Below are 21,545 nucleotides of genomic sequence, written 5' to 3'. Positions count from 1 at the left end.
GATTTTAGGGTGCTCCAACTAGGAGCTATTGAAATAAAATAGCTCACTCTTCTTTTAACTCTTGGGTACTAGGTTAAATAATTGCACTTATTATCTCGTTTAATCATCACAAGAACTCTGAGGCACATAGTATTATTTTTTCTACTGTAGAGATGAAACTCAATTTAGAGTTTGATAACTCAGCGAAGTTTATCCAGTGGCAACAATGGTCCTCAGATGCAGGTCTATTTGACACCAAAGTCTGTGCTATTAACCACTGCCTTTCTATCTCTAAATATAAGGAAAATTCATGTGAGTTAAGATGATAACCAGTTATTAAGATTAATATCTCATAAAGCAAATAAGCTAAATTCTGATACTTATATCATCATATTTATGTAGGTCTTTAAAAACTTTTAAGTACATTAGTACATGTTAGTACATTACCATCTTTGATCCTTATATCAACTGTGTGAAATATATGGGGATATTACTCCTGTCTCTGTTTTTTAGTTATGAAAAGTGAGAATTAGGGAAATTAAATTACTTTCCCAAGATAACAATGATAGTAGCAGATTCAGAGATTTTAACTAGTTCTTCAGACTCCAAAAGCAGTGCATAAAAAAAGAAACAAAATTCATTCGTACTTGAGACCAGGATGAAATCTTTACATCATTTTAAGGGAGCATATGGACTGACAGTGTTCTGGAAACAGGACATAAATATGCACAAATAGAAGAGAGCCTCTGGGATCTGCTGGGAAAATGTTTAATGCAATAAAATGTCACAATACTGTGTGACATAAGCACAATTTTCAAGGGAGATGGCAGAGATACAGATGGAGGAAAAACTTCAGGAAAAGTGGAGAAAGAATGATTTGGGCATACCTGACTTTGACTTCCATACAGTTCAACCCCAGCCCCCTCCCTTGCTGTCTCTAACCCTTTTCAAAGCACTGTTTTGACAAACATCCTCATCATTTCTCCCTTTCAGATTCTGGCACCCAGGTGAACCCAGTAATCCTAGTGAGCGTTGTGTTATCCTAAATTATGCATCAAAACAATGGGGCTGGAACGATGTCTATTGTCATGGAGCTCAGACTTCAGTTTGCAAGATGACGAAGATCTACATATGAAAGGAACATTCTTCATGAGCAAGTGGTTCTGTTGGTGTCCACTATTATAGAGATAGCTAATTTGTTCTTTTTATTCATGTGTGAGTCTTGTAAAAGAGATCTCCTTTTCAATTTTTCAGTAGCCTGTCATCTATTCTACTTATAGAATCAGTGCACAGATTCAATCATTTAATCTTTCATGAAATGAACATACATTGAACATTTTCCATGTGTAGAGACTATACTGGAAAGCCCCGTTGCAGACAAATGAAGGGAGTGTGAGCCTCCTTTCCTAATTTTGTCTGATTGCTAAAGGCTTAGATACTGATATAATTATATGATGTGATTCCTCCATCTGTCTGAATTTTTCTCTTTATGGGTTAGTCAAAAGCAAAATAATCCCAACCGTTACTTTACATTTCTCTCAGACAGATTAATTACCTTTAACTGAAAGCATATAATGTAGCAGTTGGAATATAATACACATCCATGGAAGACAAGTTCTAGCTTTGGCCCAGTGGATTCTTTGGGCTTCTCAGCATTCTCTGTTCAGTCTTGGCCTGTCGTTTAACATCAGGGTAGGCAAAGGGAAATCAGAAATTGAGCATTAGAGATTTAGAATTAGAGAATTAGAATTAGAAATTATTTCTAGTCAGTTGACATAGCTTTATGTTCATCAGGTATTCTGGTAATTTTTCCTTTGCTTCATTCAGTTTATAGTTTCTATGTGTGGGTTGCCACTCAAATGGCCCTTGATTTATTTGCATTTCCATTTTTACTAAAGTTCTTACAGATCATTTTCTTTCTACTACAATATAAAATATGCCATATTTACAATAAAGTCTGTAATTCATTGCCTTAGTGTGATAATTATAATTGATTATGATAAAGCTGATTCTCACCATGGCTATCTATTGAGACCTGGGATTGGGCCCTGATTATCTTGATGTAACTGAGTAATTGCATTTTTCACTTGTTTCCTGACTATATCTAAAGCCGAATTATTTTTATACAGATCTGATCTTATCTACATGTAGATATTTATCAGTTTACTTCCCAGAGAACAACTTACGTAATAAATCTGGGAGAATTCTGGGGGAACTTTATTTAGAATGAACTTTTCCCACTATTATTTCAACAATATGGGGATGGAATGAAGGAAGGGCAGAAAAAGCCACTTCACTACATGCCTTTGATTTTCAGAATAGACGGTGTGCTTGAACTGCAGCGAAATGGAGAATGGTGATATTAGTCAGTACTGGAACTTTTCTCTTCCCTTACATTTTATGAATATGATTCGGAACTTATTTTCTTTAAGTTTCCCCAGAGCACCATTAAATCAAGATTGTGTGAAACAGATTTTATGTATTTTTTGTTTAAAGAGTAAAATAAAATGACGAAGTATCCAACTAACTCCAATTTATAAAAAGAATTGTGAAAAATAATAAAATTGTTTCAAGTCATTAAGTTTTGAGGTGGCTTATTATTCAGCAATGTATAACTGGAACACTTTTGAATTACATTACAGTTTTGAACCAAGATTCTACAAAATAATGAAAGATGCTCAATCACATTGCTGTCTCTAAAAAGATTAGTAATAATTTTAAAATGAGAGTATGTTAATTTTACCATCAGTGAGTAAAATGCAGAATTAAAGTGTTCATTTTTTATATCATTTAATTCCTATTCTTATATAGTGGGTATATTATATTACATCATAGGTATGTGGTTTTTAAATAAATAAGTGTTCAAAATTAAGTATGTGTATACTAAATTTTTTTCCTACTATTAAGGATATGTAATCAAAAATTGTTTTGAGATCACTATTCTAGAAGATGGGTCTTAAAATGCTTGGTGAAAGTTTAGGTAAATGTTCTATTTAAGTTAAAAGAAAAAGACAGGCTACATACAGAAATATTTGAAGAAAGTATGTTTGTGTGTTGGTTTATTTGGCAGATATAGTTAAGTCTACAAATGAAATATGTCAGAATTTTAGCGTCTATATTCATCTTTATAGTTACTATTGAAAACAAATAAACATGTAAACAAGTAAATCTACCAATGCTTCAAGCTCTTTTGGTCCACCTCCCACTTAGTAAATGGAAGAGAAGGCAGGAACTCTGTGGGATGTCCGGTACTGGGGAAAGTACTTCTGCCCGTGGGAATTAAATTTTTTTATTTTTTAAATTTTTTCCTTCTTCTCCCCAGAGGCCCCCCAGTACATAATTGTATATTTTAGTTGTGGGCCCTTCTGGTTGTGGCATGTGGGATGCTACCTCAGCATGGCTGGATGAACAGTACTAGGTCTGCACTCGGGATTCGAACCTGCAAAACCCTGGGCCACCGAGGCAGAGCACACGAACTTAACCACTTGGGCATGGGGCCAGCCCCTGCCCTCTGGAATTAAAATGATCAACCTGGATGATTTCTCTGAAGGCGAGAATCTCCTGACAGCTGACAACTCTTCAGGGTCTGTTTATGTTAATTTTGCTTAGATGATCTTAATACTGAAATATGGATTAATAGTTCTGTCTTTGCCAATATGGAAATCATCAATGGTGCACACTTTGTCAAAGATGAATTCGATGACTCAAGGATAGGAAAAATAATGTGACAATTCACCTGTATTAAGCCAAATGTTCAGTATAAACATTTGATTAAATTAATCATATTCTGTTCACAGAATGAAATGTTCTGTAGCAGTTAAAATTGTTGCAAATGGGATTTTACAATAAAGAACCAGTATTGAGGACTGTGGCGCATGTTGTTGGTCTATTCATCCCTTCTTCCTTACAAACGAAACTTCAGTCTTGTTTAGAGAGTCACTTTCCTTCGTGCAGCCAAGGTGCCTTGGGATGCTGACCTCACATTCAGCCCTGTGGGTTGGTACTGAATAATCCAAGGCAATCAAAACAATCACCCTGCAGGTTTGCTTAGCAGTAGGCACAAACTGCAAGTCATGAATTGCCCCTCCTCGTTTTCAGAGGAATCAAGGAGCTAATCTTCCTCTCTCAAGGAATATGAACAGAGAAATGTATAGTCCTGCTTGCTACTGATAGTCATTCTGTGACGATGAGGGGAGCTAGCCTTCAGATGACAGGAACTGTGTGGATAGCAGAGTAGAGCAATGGAAATACCCTCTTTTCTTAAGTCTATGGTTGAACCACTGAGTCAACTATTCCTGAAGCACATTCTACTCCCAGTTTCTAATAATAACAGCTAAAAATTTCCTGATTAAGTCCAATTAAATTTTGACTGATATTAGAAAGCATATTATTTGTAGTGAACAAACTTTATTGAAGTTTAATTTATGTACAGTTCTAAACTAACATGTTCAGCTAACATATTCAGAGTAGAGTTGAGGGATTTTGACAAATGTATGCAAATCTGTAACCACCATGCTGATGGGGCTTCAGGCAGGCTGCCCCAAAATATGTTGGCATATTGATTATTTTGAATTAAAGCTATGTAGGAAACAGCCAATGCAAAAGGTCACTCTGACCCTTTTTTGTCCTCCCGAAAGCAGGAAATAAATCTCCCCTGTAAAAGGTATCCTCCCTGTACCAGGAGCAAGAGCCACATCGTTATCACCAGAGATGGGGAATGTGGGACTGAGAAGGCTGTATAAGCAAATCTTATTACTTCTTTCCTAATTTACTCCTCTAAGCCCAAACTTCTCTCTCTTGTCAACTCTTCACAAATTTATTGTTTCTAAAAGATACAGAGGCTGCCTGCTTTGGTCACTTCTTTGGGCTTCATATTCTTATGGAGCCCTCGTATGTATGAAATTCAATTTGAGTTTTTCCTGTTAATTGGTCTCATGTCAATTTAATTCTTAGACCAGCCAAATGAACCTAGAAGGGTAGAGGAAAACTTTTTCCTCCTCAACAGTGCCAATCAACATAACAAACATTGTCATCATTGTAGAACATTGCCTTGTGCCCCCGCCTTAGGAAAGCAGTGATCTGATTTCTATCAACATTTGTTTTTCCAGCTCTAAGATTTCATATGAAAGGAATAATAAAGTATGCTTTTTTCCCTACCTTCCTTTGCTCAATATGTTTGTGACATTCATCCAAGTTTTTTTTTACTTTTTCTGCCATACATTAAATTTTATTGTTGAATTGTATTCCATTTACAAATATATCTTAACTTGTTAACCCATTCTCTTTTTGGTTTGAATCTTTGAGGTCTTTCTAGGTTTTAGCTATTATGCATAAAGCTGCTATAAACCTTCTTTTATATGTCTTTTTGAGGCCATGTGTTTTTATTTCTCTTGGACGTAGATCTAGGAATGAAATGTATCTACCATTACAGTGTCATAAAGAATAGTTTCACTGCCCTAAAAGTCCCTAGTGTTTCACCTATTCATTCCTTTCCTTCTCCCCCATTACCCCTGGCAACCACTGATCTTTTTTCATTTTCTATAGTTTTACCTTTTCCAAATGGTCACATAGTTGGAATAATGTAGTAAGTAGCCTTTTCAGATCGGCTTATTTCACTTAGCAATATGCATTTAAGGTTCCTCCATGTCTTTTTGCAGCTTGATAGCTCATTTCATTTTATTGCTGAAAATTTCCGTTGTATGGATGTACCACAGTTCATTTATTCACCTGTTGAAGAACATCTGGATTGTTTCCAACTTTTGACAATTATGAATAAAGCTGCTATAAACATTCAAGTGCAGGTTTTTGTATGGCTGTGTTTTCTGCTCATTTGGGTAAACACCTAGGAGCACGATTGCTGAACTGTATGGTAAGACTGTGCTCAGCTTTGTAAAAAACTGCCAAGCTATTTTTCATAGTGGTTATATTATGCTGCATTCTCACCAACAATGAATGAGTCTTCCCATTGCTCCATATCCTCATCAGCTTTTGATATTGTCAGTGTTTGGATTTAGCCATTCTAATAAATCTGCAATGTGGTATCTTGTTTTAATTTGCAATTCCCTAATGACAAATGATATTGAATATCTTTTCATAAGCTTACTTACCATCTATATATCTTCTTTGGTGAGGTGTCTCTTCGGATCTTTTGCTCGTGTTTTAATTGAGTTGTTTGTTTTCTTATTGTGAATTTTAACAGTTCTCTGTAAATTTTGAATACAAGTTCTTTATCAGATGTGTCTTTTGCAAATATTTTCTCCCAGTCTTTAGCTTATTTTTTCATTCTTTTTTTGTTTAAAAGATTTTATTTTTCCTTTTTCTCCCCAAAGCCCCCTGGTACATAATTGTATATTTTTAGTTGTGGGTCCTTCTGGTTGTGGCATGTGGGGCACCACCTCAGCATGGCTAGATGAGTGGTGCCAGGTCTGCACCCAGGATCTGAACCAGCGAAAACCTGGGCTGCCAAAGCAGAGCGTGCAAACTTAACCACTCGGCCACAGGGCCAGCCTCTGTTTTTTCATTCTTTAACAATGCCTTTCACAGAGCAGAAGATTTTAATTTTAATCAATTCCATCTTATCAATTTGTTTTTCATGGATTATACTTGCAGTGTTGTATCTAAAAACTCATTATCAAACTCAAGGCCATCTAGATTTTCTCCCGTGTTATATTCCAGAAGTTTTACAGTTTTGTGTTTTAGTTTTAGGTCTATATTCCATTTTGAGTTAATTTTTCTGAAAGTGTATGATCTATGTCTAGATTCATTTTTTTGCATGTGAATGTCCAATTGTTCCAGCACCATCAGTTGAAAGGACTAGACTTTCTCCATTGGATTGCCTTTACTCCTGTGTCAAAGATCAGTTGACTATATTTCTGTGTGTCTATTTCTGGGATCTATGTTCTGTCCTTGACTTATTTGTCTTTTCTTTCACCAATACCACACTGCCTTGATTAATGTAACTTTATAGTAAGACTTAAAATTAAGTAGTGTCAGTCCCCCAACTTTGTACTTCTTCAATATTATGTTATCTTTTCTAGATCTTTTGCCTTTCCATGTAGGCTTTTTAATCAATGTATTATACCCACAAAGCAGCTTGCTGGGGTTTTGATACGGATTGTGTTGAATCTATGGCTCAAGTCAGGAGGAACTGACATCTTAATAATATTGAGTTTTCCTAACCATGAACATGGACTATCTCTCCATTTATTTAGATCTTTGCTTCATTTCATCAGAGTTTTGCAGTTTCCCTCAAATAGATCTTAACATACTTTGTAACATTTATACCTAGATATTTGTTTTTTTGGTGCTGATGTAAATGGTGTTGTGTTTTAAGTTTCAAATTCCAATTGTTCATTGCTGAAATATAGGAAAGCAACTGACTTTTGTATATTAATGTTATATTCTTCCACATTGCTATAAGGATTTATTAGTTCGAGGAGTTTCTTTTATAAGTTCTTTGAGTTTTTCTACATAGTCATTCATGTCATCTATGAACAAAAACAGTTTTACTTCTTCATTCTTAATTTGTATAGATTTTATTTCCTTTTTTGCCTTTTTGCATCAGCTAGGACTTCCAGTAAGATATTGAATAGGAGTGATAAGAGAGGAAATCCTTGCCTTGTTCCCAATCTTAGGGGAAAGCATCCAACTTCTCACCATTAATTATGATGTTAACTGTTGGTTTTGTAAATGTTCTTTAAGTTGAGAATGTTCCTCTGTGTTCCCACTTTGTTGACAGTTTTTATCATGAATGTTTGTTGTATTTTTTCAAATGCTTTTTCTGTATCTGTTGATGTGATCATATCATTTTTTTCCATTAGCCTGTTGATGCGATGGAGTACATTAATCAATTTTTGAATGTTGGCCTTGCATACATGAATAAATTCCACTTGGCTGTGGTGTATGGAATCTTTTTATACATTGTTGAGTTCAATTTGCTGATGTTTTGTTGATTTTCACATCAACATTCATGAGAGATATTGGTCTGTCATTTTCCTTTTGTGTAATGTCTTTGTCTGGTTTGGGTAATAGGGTAATGCTTGCCTCATAGAATGAGTTAGGAAGTGTTCCTTCTGCTTCTGTTTTCTGGAAGACATTGTAGAGAATTTGTTTCATTTCCTCCTTAAATGATTGGGAGAATTCACCAGTGAAACTATTTGGGCTTGATGCTTTCTGTTTTGGAAGGGTGTTAATTTTTGACTCAATTTCTTTAACAGTTATAAACCTATTCAGATGATCTATTTCTCCTTGTGTGAGTTTTGGTAGATTGTGTCTTTTAAGGAATTGGTTCATTTTATATAAGTAATCAAATTTGTGGGCATAGAGTTGTTCATAATATTACTTTACTATCTTTTTTATCTATGATGTCATTAGTGATAACTCCTTTTATAACTTCTTTTTCACTTCTGATATTAGTGATTTCTGTCTCTTCTTTTTCTTGGTTAGTCTGGCTAAGTGGTTATCAATTTTATTGATATTTTCAAACAATGAACTTTTGTTTTCATTGACTTCTTCTATTTTCTGTTTTCAATTTTCATTGAATCTTTTCTAATTTCTATTATTTTCTTCTGCTTACATTGGATTTAATTTGCTGTTGTTTTGTAGTTTTAAGGTTGAAGCTTAGATGACTGATTTTAGGTCTTTCTTCTTTTCTAATATATTCAATGTTACAAATTTTCTTTAAGCACTTCTTTTGCTGCATCCCATAAATTTTGATAAGTTGTATTTTCATTTGGTTAAAATTAAAAAAAATTTTAGGAGGAATTCCTTTTTTACCCATGTGTTATTTAAAGTGTGTTGTTTAATATCCAAGTATTTTGGGATTTTCCATCTATCTTTAATTTATTGATTTTTAGTTTAATACCACTATGGGCAGACATTGTGTGATTTTATTCCTTTAAACTTGTTTAGGTGTTCTTTATGGCCCAGAATGTGGCCTATTTTGTTGAATGTCTCATGTGAGTTTGAGAAGAATGTGTATTTCATTGTTTTTGGATGAAGTATTATATAAATGCCAATTTAGATCTGGTTGATTGACGGTGCTGTTCAGTTGAATTATATCCTTAATTATCTCAACCTGATGGATCTGTCAATACTAAGAGAGGAGTGTTGCTGTGTCCAACTATAATAATGAATTTGCCTATTTCTCCTAGCAGTTATATCAGGTTTTACTTTTGTATTTTGTATTATCATATTTATATGTTTTGATGCTCTGTTGTTAGGTGCATACATTTTTAGGATTGTTATGGCTTCTTGGAGAGTTGATCTCTTTATCATTACATAATAGTAGACTTTTCAGATTGGTTTCTTTCATTTTATAATATGCATTTAAGGTTCCTCCATGTCTTTTCATGGCTTGATAGCTCATTTCTTTGCAGTGCTAAATAATAGTCCATTGTCTGTATGTACCACAGTTTGTTTATACATTTACCTACTGAAGGACATCTTGGTTGCTTCAAAATTTTGGCAATTATGAATAAAGCTGCCATAAAACATCCCTGTGCAGGTTTTTGTGTGGACATAAATTTTCAACTCCTTCTGGTAAATACCCATGAGTGGGATTGTTGAATCATGTGATATGAATCTTTAATTTCATAAGAAACTGCCATAGTGCTTTACCATTTTACATTCCTACCAACAATGTATGAGAATTTCTGTGGTTCTACATCCTCACCAGCATTTGGTGTTGTCAGTGTTCTGAACTTTGGATATCCTAATAGGTGTGTAGTGGTATCTCATTCTTGTTTTAATTTGTATTTTTAAATGGAGTCCCATAAGTTCCAGAGGCTTATTTCACTCTTTTTTATTATTTTTTCTTTTTGCTCTGCTGACTAGAAAAGTTCTTACTCTTACTTTAAAAAGATGTTTTTACTATTAAATACTAAGCCATAGTATATTGTGGAATAGGTAATATGCAGGAGATTAGGGAATAAATGGAGACCAAAACTGAATGACTTCTCTGGAAGAGATCTGGAAATATATGGAAAGAATCCCAAAGCCAAAGGAAATAGCTGAATTAAAGTATATAAACAGCATATAATGTACACAAATAGAGTATTAATATATACAAAGAGACCTATAGGTCAGAAAAGTAAGCTGATGTAGCAACTGGCTAATCTGGAGAACTGACCTCTGTGATTTATTTGACTATCTCCTTTCTCTCTCTAGAGGATACAAAGATAATATTATGATAAGTCAATAGCTCAAGCAACCTCCTCCAAAACTGCTTGGGATCCTTATTATGGATTTATTATTTTATATTATTCCTCTATTCTTTTCCTTAGCATAGTAATACAACTTTTATTGTTCTTTCAGTGATTATCCTAGACACTAAAAATACATCCTTGATGTATCAAATTTAACTTTGGTGATTTTACTTTCCCAGAGTCATGCAAAGATACTAAAACATTTTGTCCCATTTACTTCTATTTTGACTATTTTTTGCTATTCTCGTTATGTTTTAAAATGATACATTTAAAACTCCTATCTTATTTTATTATTTGATACACAGTATTTTCATGTGAATTTTGCAACATATTTGCCTTTTCCATTGCTTTTCATTTTTTCCTGAAGCTCTGGTCTTTTACATGGGTTAATTTTTCTTGTGTTTGCAGATACCTTTCATGTTTCCTTTGGTGCAGGCCTCCTGATGATGATTTTTCTCAGTTTTATTTATCTCAAAATGTTTTCATTTCCTTTTATATTGAATGATATTTTCAGTGGGTATGGAATTCTAGTTTGGTAATTATTTTTCCCATACCAGTTTGAAGATATTCTTCAATTTCATTGTGTCTTCCATTGTTTAATAGTCAAATGTTGGACTTGTTGCTCCTGTGAAAATAACAGTATTTTAAAGTCTGTCCATTTTAGATTGTTCTCTTTGTCTTTCATTTTAAGCATTTTACTCTCATGTGCCTAAGGGTGTGTGTGTGTTTGTTTATGTTTTTCCTGCTTGAAGTTCATAGGACTTTTTGATTCTAGGTCTTTCATCACTTTTTGAAAATTCAGAGTTAATATCCTTTAAAACATTTCTTCTACCATATTCTTTATGTATTTTTTCATGGATTTGAATTATATGTGTATTTCACTTTGTCATGTCTCTTACTCTTCTAATTTTAAATTGTTACTTCTTTGGGTTTCATTTAGATGTTTTTTTTTTCCTATCTTCCAACTCAGTAATTTTTTTTCTATCTGTATCTAATTTGAGCTGTTTTTGAGTATAAAAACTTTACAACAATAAAATAACCAATTATTAGAATTTTATAATTTTTCTATTATATGGAAAAGGAATCAAGCATTTTCATGCAGCTTCAAGGTATTCTTGGGCCTAATATACAATTTCTTTTTAAAACATGCATTATTGCATAATAACAACACTTAAATAGGTAAACTTTATATTTTTCTTATCTACTTTTAAATGCATTTCAGTTAAAAAGTATGAATTTGTATATAGCCTATAACTGTTTGGGAAATGTTGGTTTATAGGATAATTATGCATTTTTGGATTATTTAAAATTAAAATACAATGAAATTAGAAGCCCAATATAATGATCAAAATGTACTCTTCTCTAGTTTCTTTTAAAATTGTAAAGCTTTAAATCTGGAATAAAATAGGTGATAAGAAATTGACTTTTAATAAGCATGTACAGCATATTGTTTTTTTTAAATCGAGGCTATGATAGTTTACAACATTGTGAAATTTCAGTTGTAAATTCTTATTAGTCAGTCATCTTATAGGTGAGCCCCTTCACCCTTTGTGCCCATCCCCCACTCCCCAGTCCCCCTTCCCCCTGTTAACCACTAGATAGTTCTCTTTGTCCATGTGTCTGTCTATTTTCCACATATGAGTGGAATCATTTAGTGTTTGTTTTTCTCAATCTGGCTTATTTTGCTTGACATAATACCCTCAAGGTCCATCTATGTTGTTGTGAACGGGACGATTTTGTAATTTTTTTATGGCTGAGTAGTATTCCATTGTATATATATATACCATATCTTCTTTATCCAGTGATCACTTCATGGGCACTTAGGTTGCTTCTATGTATTAGCTATTGTGAATAATGCTGCAATGAACATAGGGGTGTATAAGTCTCTTTGAATTGCTGATTTCAAGTTCTTTGAATATCTACCCAGTAGTGGGATGGCTGGGTCATATGGTAGTTCTATTTTTAGTTTTTTGAGAAATCTCCATACTGTTTTCCATAGTGGCTGCACCAGTTTGCATTTCCACTAGCAGTGTGTGAGGGTTCATTTTTCTCTACAACCTCTCCAACATTTGTTATTTTTTGTCTTGGTTATTATAGCCATTCTAATGGATGTAAGGTGATATCTTAGTGTAGTTTTGATTTGCATTTCCCTGATAATCAGTGGTGTTGAGCATCTTTTCATGTGCCTGTTGGCCATCTGTATATCTTCTTTGGAGAAATGTCCGTTCATATCCTCTGCCCATTTTTTGATCAGGTTGTTTGATTTCTTTTTTGTTGAGTTGTATGAGATCTTTATATATTATGGAGATTAACCCTTTGTTGGATATATGATTTGCAAATATTTTCTCCCAGTTGGTGGGTTGCCTTTTCATTTAAGTCCTAGTTTCCCTTGCCTTGTAGAAGCTCTATAGTCTGATGAAGTCCCACTTGTTTATTCTTTCTTTTGTTTCTCTTACCTGAGAAGACATGGTGTCCGAAAAGATCCTTTTAAGAACTATGTCCAAGAGTGTATTGCCTATATTTTCTTCTAGAAGTTTTATAGTTTCAGGTCTCACCTTCAAGTCTTTGATCCATTTTGAGTTTATTTTTGTGAATGGCATAAGAGAATGGTCTACTTTCATTCTTTTACATGTGGCTTTCCAGTTTTCCCAACACCATTTGTTGAAGAGAATTTCCTTTCTCTATTGTTCTCAGCTCCTTTGTTGAAGATTAGCTGTCCATAGATGTGTGGTTTTATTTCTGGGCTTTCAGTTCTGTTCCATTGAGCTGTTTGCCTGTTTTTGTACCAATACCATGCTGTTTTGATCACTATCGCCTTGTAGTATATTTTGAAGTCAGGGATTGTGATGCCTCCAGCTTTGTTCCTTTTTCTCAGGATTGCTTCAGTGATTCTGGGTCTTTTGTTGCCCCATGTGAATTTTAGGATTCTTTGTTCTATTTCTGTGAAGAATGTCATTGGGATTCTGATTGGGATTGCACTGAATCTGTAGATTCCTTTAGGTAGTGTGGACATTTTAACTATGTTTATTCTTCCAATCCATGTGCATGGAATGTCTTTCCATTTCTTTAGGTCATCATCAATTTCTTTCAGGAAAGTCTTGTAGTTGTCATTGTATAGGTCCTTCACTTCCTTGGTTAAATTTATTCCTAGAAATTTTATTCTTTTTGTTGTGATTGTGAATATGATTGTGTTCTTGAGATCTCTTTCTGTTAGTTTGTTATTAAAGTATAGAAATGCAACTGATTTGTGTAAGTCGATTTTGTACCCTGCAACTTTGCTGTAATTGTTGATTATTTCTAGTAGCTTTCTGATGGGTTTTTTAGGGTTTTCTATATGTAAAATCATGTTGTCTGCAAACAGTGAGAGTTTCACTTCTTCATTGCCTATTTGGATACCTTTTATTTCCTTTTCTTGCCTAATTGCTCTGGCCAAAACCTCCAGTACTATGTTGAATAAGAGTGGTGAGAGTGGGCACACTTGTCTTGTTCCTGTTCTCAGAGGGATGGCTTTCAGTGTTTCCCCATCGAATATGATGTTGGCTGTGCGTTTGTCATATATGGCCTTTATTATGTTGAGGTACTTTCCTTCTATACCCATTTTATTGAGCATTTTTTATCGTAAATGGATGTTGGATCTTGTCAAATGCTTTCTCTGCATCTATTGAGATGATCATGTGGTTTTTGTTCCTCATTTTGTTAATGTGGTGTATCACATTGATTGACTGTGGATGTTGAACCATCCTGCAGATGTGTCCCTATTATAAATCCACTTGATCATGGTGTATGATCTTTTTAATGTATTGCTGTATTCTGTTTGCCAATATTTTGTTGAGGATTTTTGCATCTATGTTCATCAGTGATATTGGCCTGTAGTTTTCCTTGTGTAGAACTTGTCTGACTTTGGTATCAGGGTGATGTTGGCCTCGTAGAATGTGTTAGGAAGTGTTCCATCTTCCTCAATTTTCTGGAATAGTTTGAGAAGTATAAGTATTAAGTTTTCTGTGAATGTTTGGCAGAATTCTCCAGAGAATCAGTCTGGTCCTGGACTTTTATTTTGGGGGATGTTTTTGATTACTTCTTCAATCTCTTTGTTTGTGATTGGTCTATTCAGATTCTCTATTTTTTCTTGATTCAGTTTTGGGAGGTTGTGAGAGACTAAGAATTTATCCATTTCTTCTAGGTTGTCCAATTTGTTGGCATATAGTTTTTCATAATATTCTCTTATAATCTTTTATATTTCTGTGGTATCTGTTATAATTTATTCTTTTTAATTTCTAATTTTATTCATTTGAGTCTCCTCTCTTTTTTTCTTAGGGGGTCTGGCTAAATGTTTGTCAATTTTGTTTATTTTCTTGAAGAATCAGCTCCTTGTTTCATCGATCATTTTTACTTTTTTTTGTTTCAATTTCATTTATTTCTGCTCTAATTTTTATTATTTCCCTCCTTCGACTGACTTTGGGCTTTGTTTGTTCTTCTTTTTCTAATTCCGTTAGGTGTAGTTTGAGATTGCTTATTTGAGATTTTTCTTGTTTGTTGAGGTGAGCCTGTATTGCAATGAATTTCCCTCTTAGGACCACTTTTGCTGCATCCCAAATGAGTCGGTATGATGTGTCTTCATTTTCATTTGTCTCCAGATAATATTTGACTTCTCCTTTAATTTCTTCAATAATCCCTTTTTGATTCAGTAGCATGTTGTTTAATCTCCACATCTTTGCCCCTTTCCCAGCTTTTTTCTTGTAATTGATTTCTAGTTTCATAGTGTTATGGTAGGAAATGATTCTTTATATTATTTCAATCCCTTTAAATTTATTGAGACTTTCTTTGTTTCCCAACATATGGTCTATGCTTGAGAATGTTCCATGCACACTTGAGAAGAATGTGTAACCTTCTGTTTTTGAACGGAGTGTTCTATATGTGTCTATTAAGTCCATCTGGTCTAGTTTTTCAATTAAGTCTACAGTTTCCTTGTTGACTGTCCGTATGGATGGTTTATGCATTGGTGTAAGTGCAGTGTTCAGGTCCCCCTGCTATTATTGTATTGTTCTTGATATCTCCTTTTAGTTTTGTCAATAGTTGCTTTATGTACTTTGGTGCTCCTGTGTTGGGTGCATATATATTTATAAGTGTTATGTCTTCTTGGTGGTGTGTCCCTTTTATCATTATAAAATGATATGTCCCTCTTTGTCTCTTTACCTGTTTTGTCTTGAAGTCTACTTTGTCTGATATAAGTATGACGACACTTGCTTTCTTTTGATCACTATTAGCTTGGAGTATCGTTTTGTATCCCTTCTCTCTGAGTCTGTGTTTGTCTTTGGGGCCGAGATGTGTTTCCTGTAGGCAGCATATTGTTGGGTCTTGTTTTTAAATCCATCCTGCTAGTCTGTGTCTTTTGATTGGAGAATTCAATCCATTTACATTTTGAGTGATTGTTGATATGTGGGGGCCCAATGCTGCCATTTTATCGCTAGTTTTCTGGTTCTCTTGCATTTCCTTTGTTTCTCATCCCATGTATTTTGGACTACCAATTCAGTTAGGTAGTTTTCTATGCTGGTTTTCTTAGTTTTCTCCATATTTATAATTTGTGTCTCTTTTCTAATTATGTGTTTAGTGATTACCATGTGGGTTGTATAGAAAATCTCATAGATGAGATAGTCCATTTTCTGGTAGCCTCTTATTTCCTTAGACTAAGCTCATTCTATCCCTTTCCAAGTTGTTATTGTCACATCTTATTTCTTATTGTGTTTTGAGTTTCTGGTTAAAATGACAAGATTATATTTATTTTTGGTGTTTTTCTTCCTTTTATCTTTAATGTTATAATTAAGCATTTGCTAATTTGTTCTGATGGAGAGCTGCAGTTTTCTGATTTTGTCTATCCACTTATCTCCACGCTCAGGGTTTTGTGAGCTCTTTCCCTTTTTTTTTTTCCAGGTATGAGGGCATCCATGAGGATTTCTTGTATGGGGGTCTTGTGGTGATGAACTCCCTTGACTTTTGTTTATCTGGGAAAGTTGTTATTTCTCCATCATATTTGAAGGATATTTTCACTGGATAGAGTATTCTTGGCTGAAAGTTTTTGTCTTTCAAAATTCTGAATATATCATTCCACTCTCTCTTAGCCTGTAAGTTTTCTGCTGAGAAATATGTTGACAGCCTGATAGGGGTTCCTTTGTAGGTTATTTTCTTTTGCCTTGCTGCCCTTAACATTTTTAATTTGTCATTGACTTTTGCCACCTTTACTACTATATGCTTTAGAGTTGGTCTTTTTACATTGCTAAAGTTTGATGATCTATTGGCTTCTGTCACATGGATTTCTAGCTCCCTCCCTAGGTTTGGGAAGTTCTTAGCTATTATTTCTTGAACAAGCTTTCTGCTCCATTCGCCTTCTCTTCTCTCTCTGGGATACCTATAATCCTCATGTTGCATTTCTTAATTGCATCAGATATTTCTCAGAGTTTCTTCATTTCTTTTTATTCTTAGTTCTTTCTCATCCTCGAGGTTAAGCATTTCTATATTCCTATCCTCCAGACTGCTAGTTCTGTCCTCCATATTCAGCCCTACTGTTCAGGGAATCTAGATTTTTCTTAATCTCATCCACTGTGTTTTTCATCTCCAACATTTCTGATTGGTTCTTCTTTATAGTTTCAAGTTCTTTTGTGATGTAGCTCCTGAACTTGTTGAATTGTCTTTCTGTATTCTCTTTTAACTCATTGAGTTTTTAAATAATATCTATTTTGAATTCTTTGTCATTTATAGATTTCTGTGTCTTCAGGATTGTTTTCTGGGGACTTGTAATTTTCCTTCTATTCTGGAGATTTAATATATTTTTTCATATTGCTCGATGGTGTGTATTTGTGCCTCCACATAGAGATAGAATTTGGTTACTGCTTCCATTTGTTGCCACTAGGGGGAGGAGGCAGGAGCTGTGTAATCTATGCCCACCAGGATCCCTGTCAGCTGTTCCTGACTGAACCTGGGCCACTCCTTTGGATTGCACTGGTCCTGTGAGATCTCCCATCAACTGTGGGAACAATCTCATGGGGGCTTCAGGTTGCTGCTGCCTGCTCCCACACACTCGCCTAGACATGCTCCCTACTTATGGTCTACAGTGGTGTTATGGGCTTTCAAGGCAGCTGGGAGCTTGTTAACTCAGATTCACAGCTCCACTGCCATCTGGTCCTGGATGGCACCAGCTGTTGTGCTTGTTGGTTGGGACCTCCCCACTGAGTCTGAGCCTGTGCCACTCCCTGGGACTGTGGTGGGATTGTGGACTCTCCCACTGGTTGAGAGAGTGATCACACAGGGGCTCAGGGTTCCTCTCTCCTGCTTCCACAGTCCTCCCAGTCTCACTGCCCCTTTGGGGCTGCTGTGCTCCTGTGGACATTTGCAGCAACTGGGGGCACTTTTGCCTAGGCTGCAGATATGCTGCCATCTGTTCCTAGGTCACACCAGCCTTTGAGATTGGTGGGTGGGGCCTCCCCACTGGGATGGAGCCCATCTCTCCCTGGGGTCATGGTGGGACTGTGGACTTTCCCACTGGACCTAGGAGTGATCATGCTAGGGCTCAGGGTTGTCCTTGCCTGCAGTCCCACTGGATCTCACTAGCCCCTTTGGGACCACAGTAGAGCTATAGGTGTTTAAGGCAGCTGGTGGTTTACTCACCCAGCTGTGCCACGTCTGCTCCTATGTCACACTAGCCTTTGTGCTGGGTGGGCAGGGCCTCCCTACCAAGTCTGAGCCCAAGTCACTCCCTGGGGCTGCAGTGGGACTGTGGATTTTCCCATTGATCCAAAGAGCAATCACGGGGGGCTCACATTGGCAGTCACCTGTTTCTGCAGTTACACTGAGGCGCTTGCCCACCCTCAGGCCCATGGCAGTGCTATGAGCATTTCAGCCTGGAGAGAGTTGCTCACGGGTACTGGGCTGTCTGGGTGCCAGAGAGTTCTCACTATCTCCTCCTCCTCCCTGGGGTTAGTCCATCCACCTTCTGATGTATAGCAGCATGGGTCTCTCAGGCATCCTGAGGTGCTGTGTGAGTATCCTCTGTTGATCATTGAATGTCCATTCAGTTGTAGTTCAAAGGGGAAGAGACAAAGAAAACTGGTCACTCCACCATTTTTCTGATGTCACTCTCTGTACAGCATATTCTTATAAAACCATTATGGAATTTCAAATATATATTTGAAGTTAAAACAATTATTTTTTAAAAATACTTTTCATAACATAATGAGCAGCAAAATTGACTATTAGGAAGGCAAATCTTGTTTTACTCTCCTCAAGTTTTTCAGAATAGGCTTTCAAAGCTTCAGAATTTTGTAAAATATTTTGAATAGTTCAGTCTTTCTGAAAATTCCAGTACTTTCAAAGTACTAGAATTGACAATCTTTAAAATGTCAATTTTATTTTATAAAGTATCAGCTTTTCATTGTAGACTAATAGCAAACATTTTGTAAAGAAATGTAAGAAGGTTAAGATATATTTTATTTGCACTTGAAGAGTTAGTTTCAAAGAAAAGGGCAGCACTGACTGGAGTAAGGAAGTATTTGAGTGTATTTCCTGAAAGGAGTTAAAATGTACACACACACACACACTTCAAAAACAAAATTTCAACAGTGAAGCTATTGACTTTTTGCAGCAATACTTGCTTCAGTTTGAGTGAGGGTCATTCTGCTTGAAAATATAATAATTTTAAAATCTTGCCTACCTTTAGTGATCAGAAACGTTTAATGATGCTAACCTCCAGCAGAAATTCTAGTTTGTTCCTCAGGGGTGAGTGAATTCATGGATCACTGGGTCAGGGAATGGTGAGTAAAATGTACGTCCCTAGCTAAAGAGTTTCATAAGTAGTGCCTGGAAATGTAGCAGTTTGTATGGGAGAAAATTTCTCAGTTATTTTCTCCCCCTTTAAGTGGGAGAGGATGGCTAGCGTGGGCTGGAGTTGGATAATTTTCTTCTCTCATGGAAGGCTAGAGCTGGGTGTCATTGGGGATTTCTTTTCTCCCATGTGGAAGGTTAGAATTGAAAAGAGCTCAGTATTTCGCTTTCCCCAGGTCAGTCTGATAATACTCCAGAAGGTTAGGCTTTGCTTAACTAGCTTCTTCTGTGGGCAGGCTTATTTAGAATAATAGAGTGCTTTGGCCTCTTTCAAACTGATTCCTTTTCCCCTCACTTTGTTGGAAGCACAAGGAGATTTTTCTCTGATATTTACTGTGAAAACATGGTCAAACTCCTGGAGATAAATTTTCCAAAAGTGTATGGAGGGTACCCCCATGACTGTGTCCCCCTGGAGTTTTTAACTCTCTGAGTTGTCCCCACTGAGGCTCCAGCAATTCATAAATTGCAGTTCAGGTTTTCCTATCCTGGCACTGTTTCCTGCTGCAGCTTCTGCTCATGAGTGCTCTGTGAAGCCGACTCCCTGTGTTGGCCTGTATGTCTCTCCAATCTTGGCGGCAGGGGTTTGCTCTGTGGCCTCACCTCTCTCATGGATCCTAGAAGATTTGTTGAGTTTTCAGTCTCTTCAGCTTTTTGCTTGTAGTTGGGACAGAGTGGCAACTTCCAAGCTTCTTACATGTAGAATTGGAAACTGGAAGTCTTGCTAATGTGTTTTTAAACCCACTTATTGAGTACTTAATTTCAGTTACTGTATTCTTCAATCCTAAAATTTCATTTTGATTCCTTTCTTGTTTCTAATTTTCTGTAGAAATTCTCAATGTTTTCTTTTATCTCTTAGCATATTAAGCATTTTACTTTAAAATCTTAATCTGAAAACTCTGTTATCTTGAACATCATTAGTCTGCTTCTATAATCTATTGTTTCTTTCGATTTTCACTCGTTTTTTTTCTCTTCATGTGTAATTACTTGATTCAGTATGATATATTGTGTATGAAACACTGTACAAATAATTTGATGACTTTTTATTTCTTTTCAGAGAGGAATTACTTTTGCTTCTTGTAGGAAGCTATGGCACTAGTAATCTTCAATCACCTACATTCATTTTCAGAGATTTAGATGATTTAAGGATGAGCTAGGGGCCGGCCCCATGGCCGAGAGGTTAAGTTCATGTGCTCCACTTTGGCAGCCCAGGGTTTTGCTGGTTTGGATCCTGGGTGTGGATATGGCAGTGCTTGTCAGGCCACATTGAGGTGGCATCACACATGCCACAACTAGAAGGACCCACAACTAAAAAAAAATATACAACTATGTACTAGGGGGATTTGGCAAGAAAAAGCAAAAAAAAAAAAAAAGAAAAAAAGAAAAGGATGAGCTGCTAGATACGGGATTGTCAGTCTAGTTCTGGCTTGTCCCTACTTCTAGGATGTAAGGATCCACTTCATCTTTATTTAAACCAAATAATAGCAATATATCATTGACATGTATTTTTGATCAAAATAATTATTTAATTTTGTTTTGTAAATAATATATAGTACTAATTTATTTTTTGTTTAAAAAATATCTTAATTTTTGCATAAAAATTAGAAAGACACTTTTTTGTAAAAATAGGTTGTACTTATGTTAAGAAACTAATTTTCAATAAAAATATTATATATACTTTTTGTTATTGTATTTATGAAAAAAGTTCTGTTAAAGGACCTTAAGCTTTCATCAAAATTTAGAAAGAGTCAGTGGCTCAGAAGAGTTTACTCATCATTTATCTGGATTGATTTCAACTTCCCAACACCTCCACTTCACTACTGCAACCCTCTGTTAAGGGCTAACAAAAAACAAAATAATTTAGGGTTACACAAATAAACTGTTCCACTACTAGTAATGGTGAACTATTTTGTTGTAGACCAAAACTTGTACCAAGAAAAACTGGGAAGACAAAGTTGGTTTCAAAACACTGGGGAGCTATCATGGCACTGAGGACTGAGGCACATGGGGTAGCAACATAAGCTGTAGGATCCGTGAACAATGATCAGCCATTCTTCCCTCTCTCAATTTCTTGGAATTAGGTAATCCTCAAATTCTTGATATAATCCCAGAGAGAGACAAGAATCCCAAGAATGACTTATAGGGAATTTCTTATCAGCCAGTGGCAACAGAAAGCAACAATAATAATCTGATAAATCAAAAATAATCTGATGCTATACGTCTTGTACATCTGGGTTTATAGACCGAGGATATCTTGTACACAATTGTGTGGATCAAATATCTGAGTCTAAATATCTCCTAAAGACAGTGCTTGACACCTACTGTTGACTTAGTTGTCTTTATCTAAACAAGGGAATCAAATTGGGTCTACTTCAATTATGGATACTCATTTTCAAAACAGCAACCCAATGCTGCTTTCTTGGAAAGAGATTTGGTCCAAATTGCTGATTCACCTCTCCTTTAAAAGCCAAATAATAGCAATAGATCATAAAG

The 21,545-nt window shown here is 35.6% G+C and overlaps 1 protein-coding gene across 2 annotated transcripts in view; it reads left to right on the top strand.

Annotated features, from left to right (window-relative positions):
• Positions 1-3,850, top strand: part of LOC100060672 (C-type lectin domain family 4 member A) — a 56,566-nt gene extending 52,716 nt beyond the window's left edge. For both annotated transcript variants that reach the window (XM_023644029.2, XM_070270967.1), the window contains exon 7: positions 973-3,850. In XM_023644029.2, the coding sequence (XP_023499797.2) occupies positions 973-1,114 (142 nt within the window). In that variant the 3' untranslated portion in view covers positions 1,115-3,850. The remainder of the gene's footprint in view (positions 1-972) is intronic.
• Positions 3,851-21,545: the final 17,695 nt, after the last annotated feature.

The sequence above is a fragment of the Equus caballus genome, chromosome 6, assembly GCF_041296265.1.
Source record: "Equus caballus isolate H_3958 breed thoroughbred chromosome 6, TB-T2T, whole genome shotgun sequence".
Classification (NCBI taxonomy): Eukaryota; Metazoa; Chordata; class Mammalia; order Perissodactyla; family Equidae; genus Equus; species Equus caballus.
The sequence above is the reverse complement of the archived record's forward strand: the minus strand, read 5'-3'. Positions and strand labels throughout refer to the sequence as shown.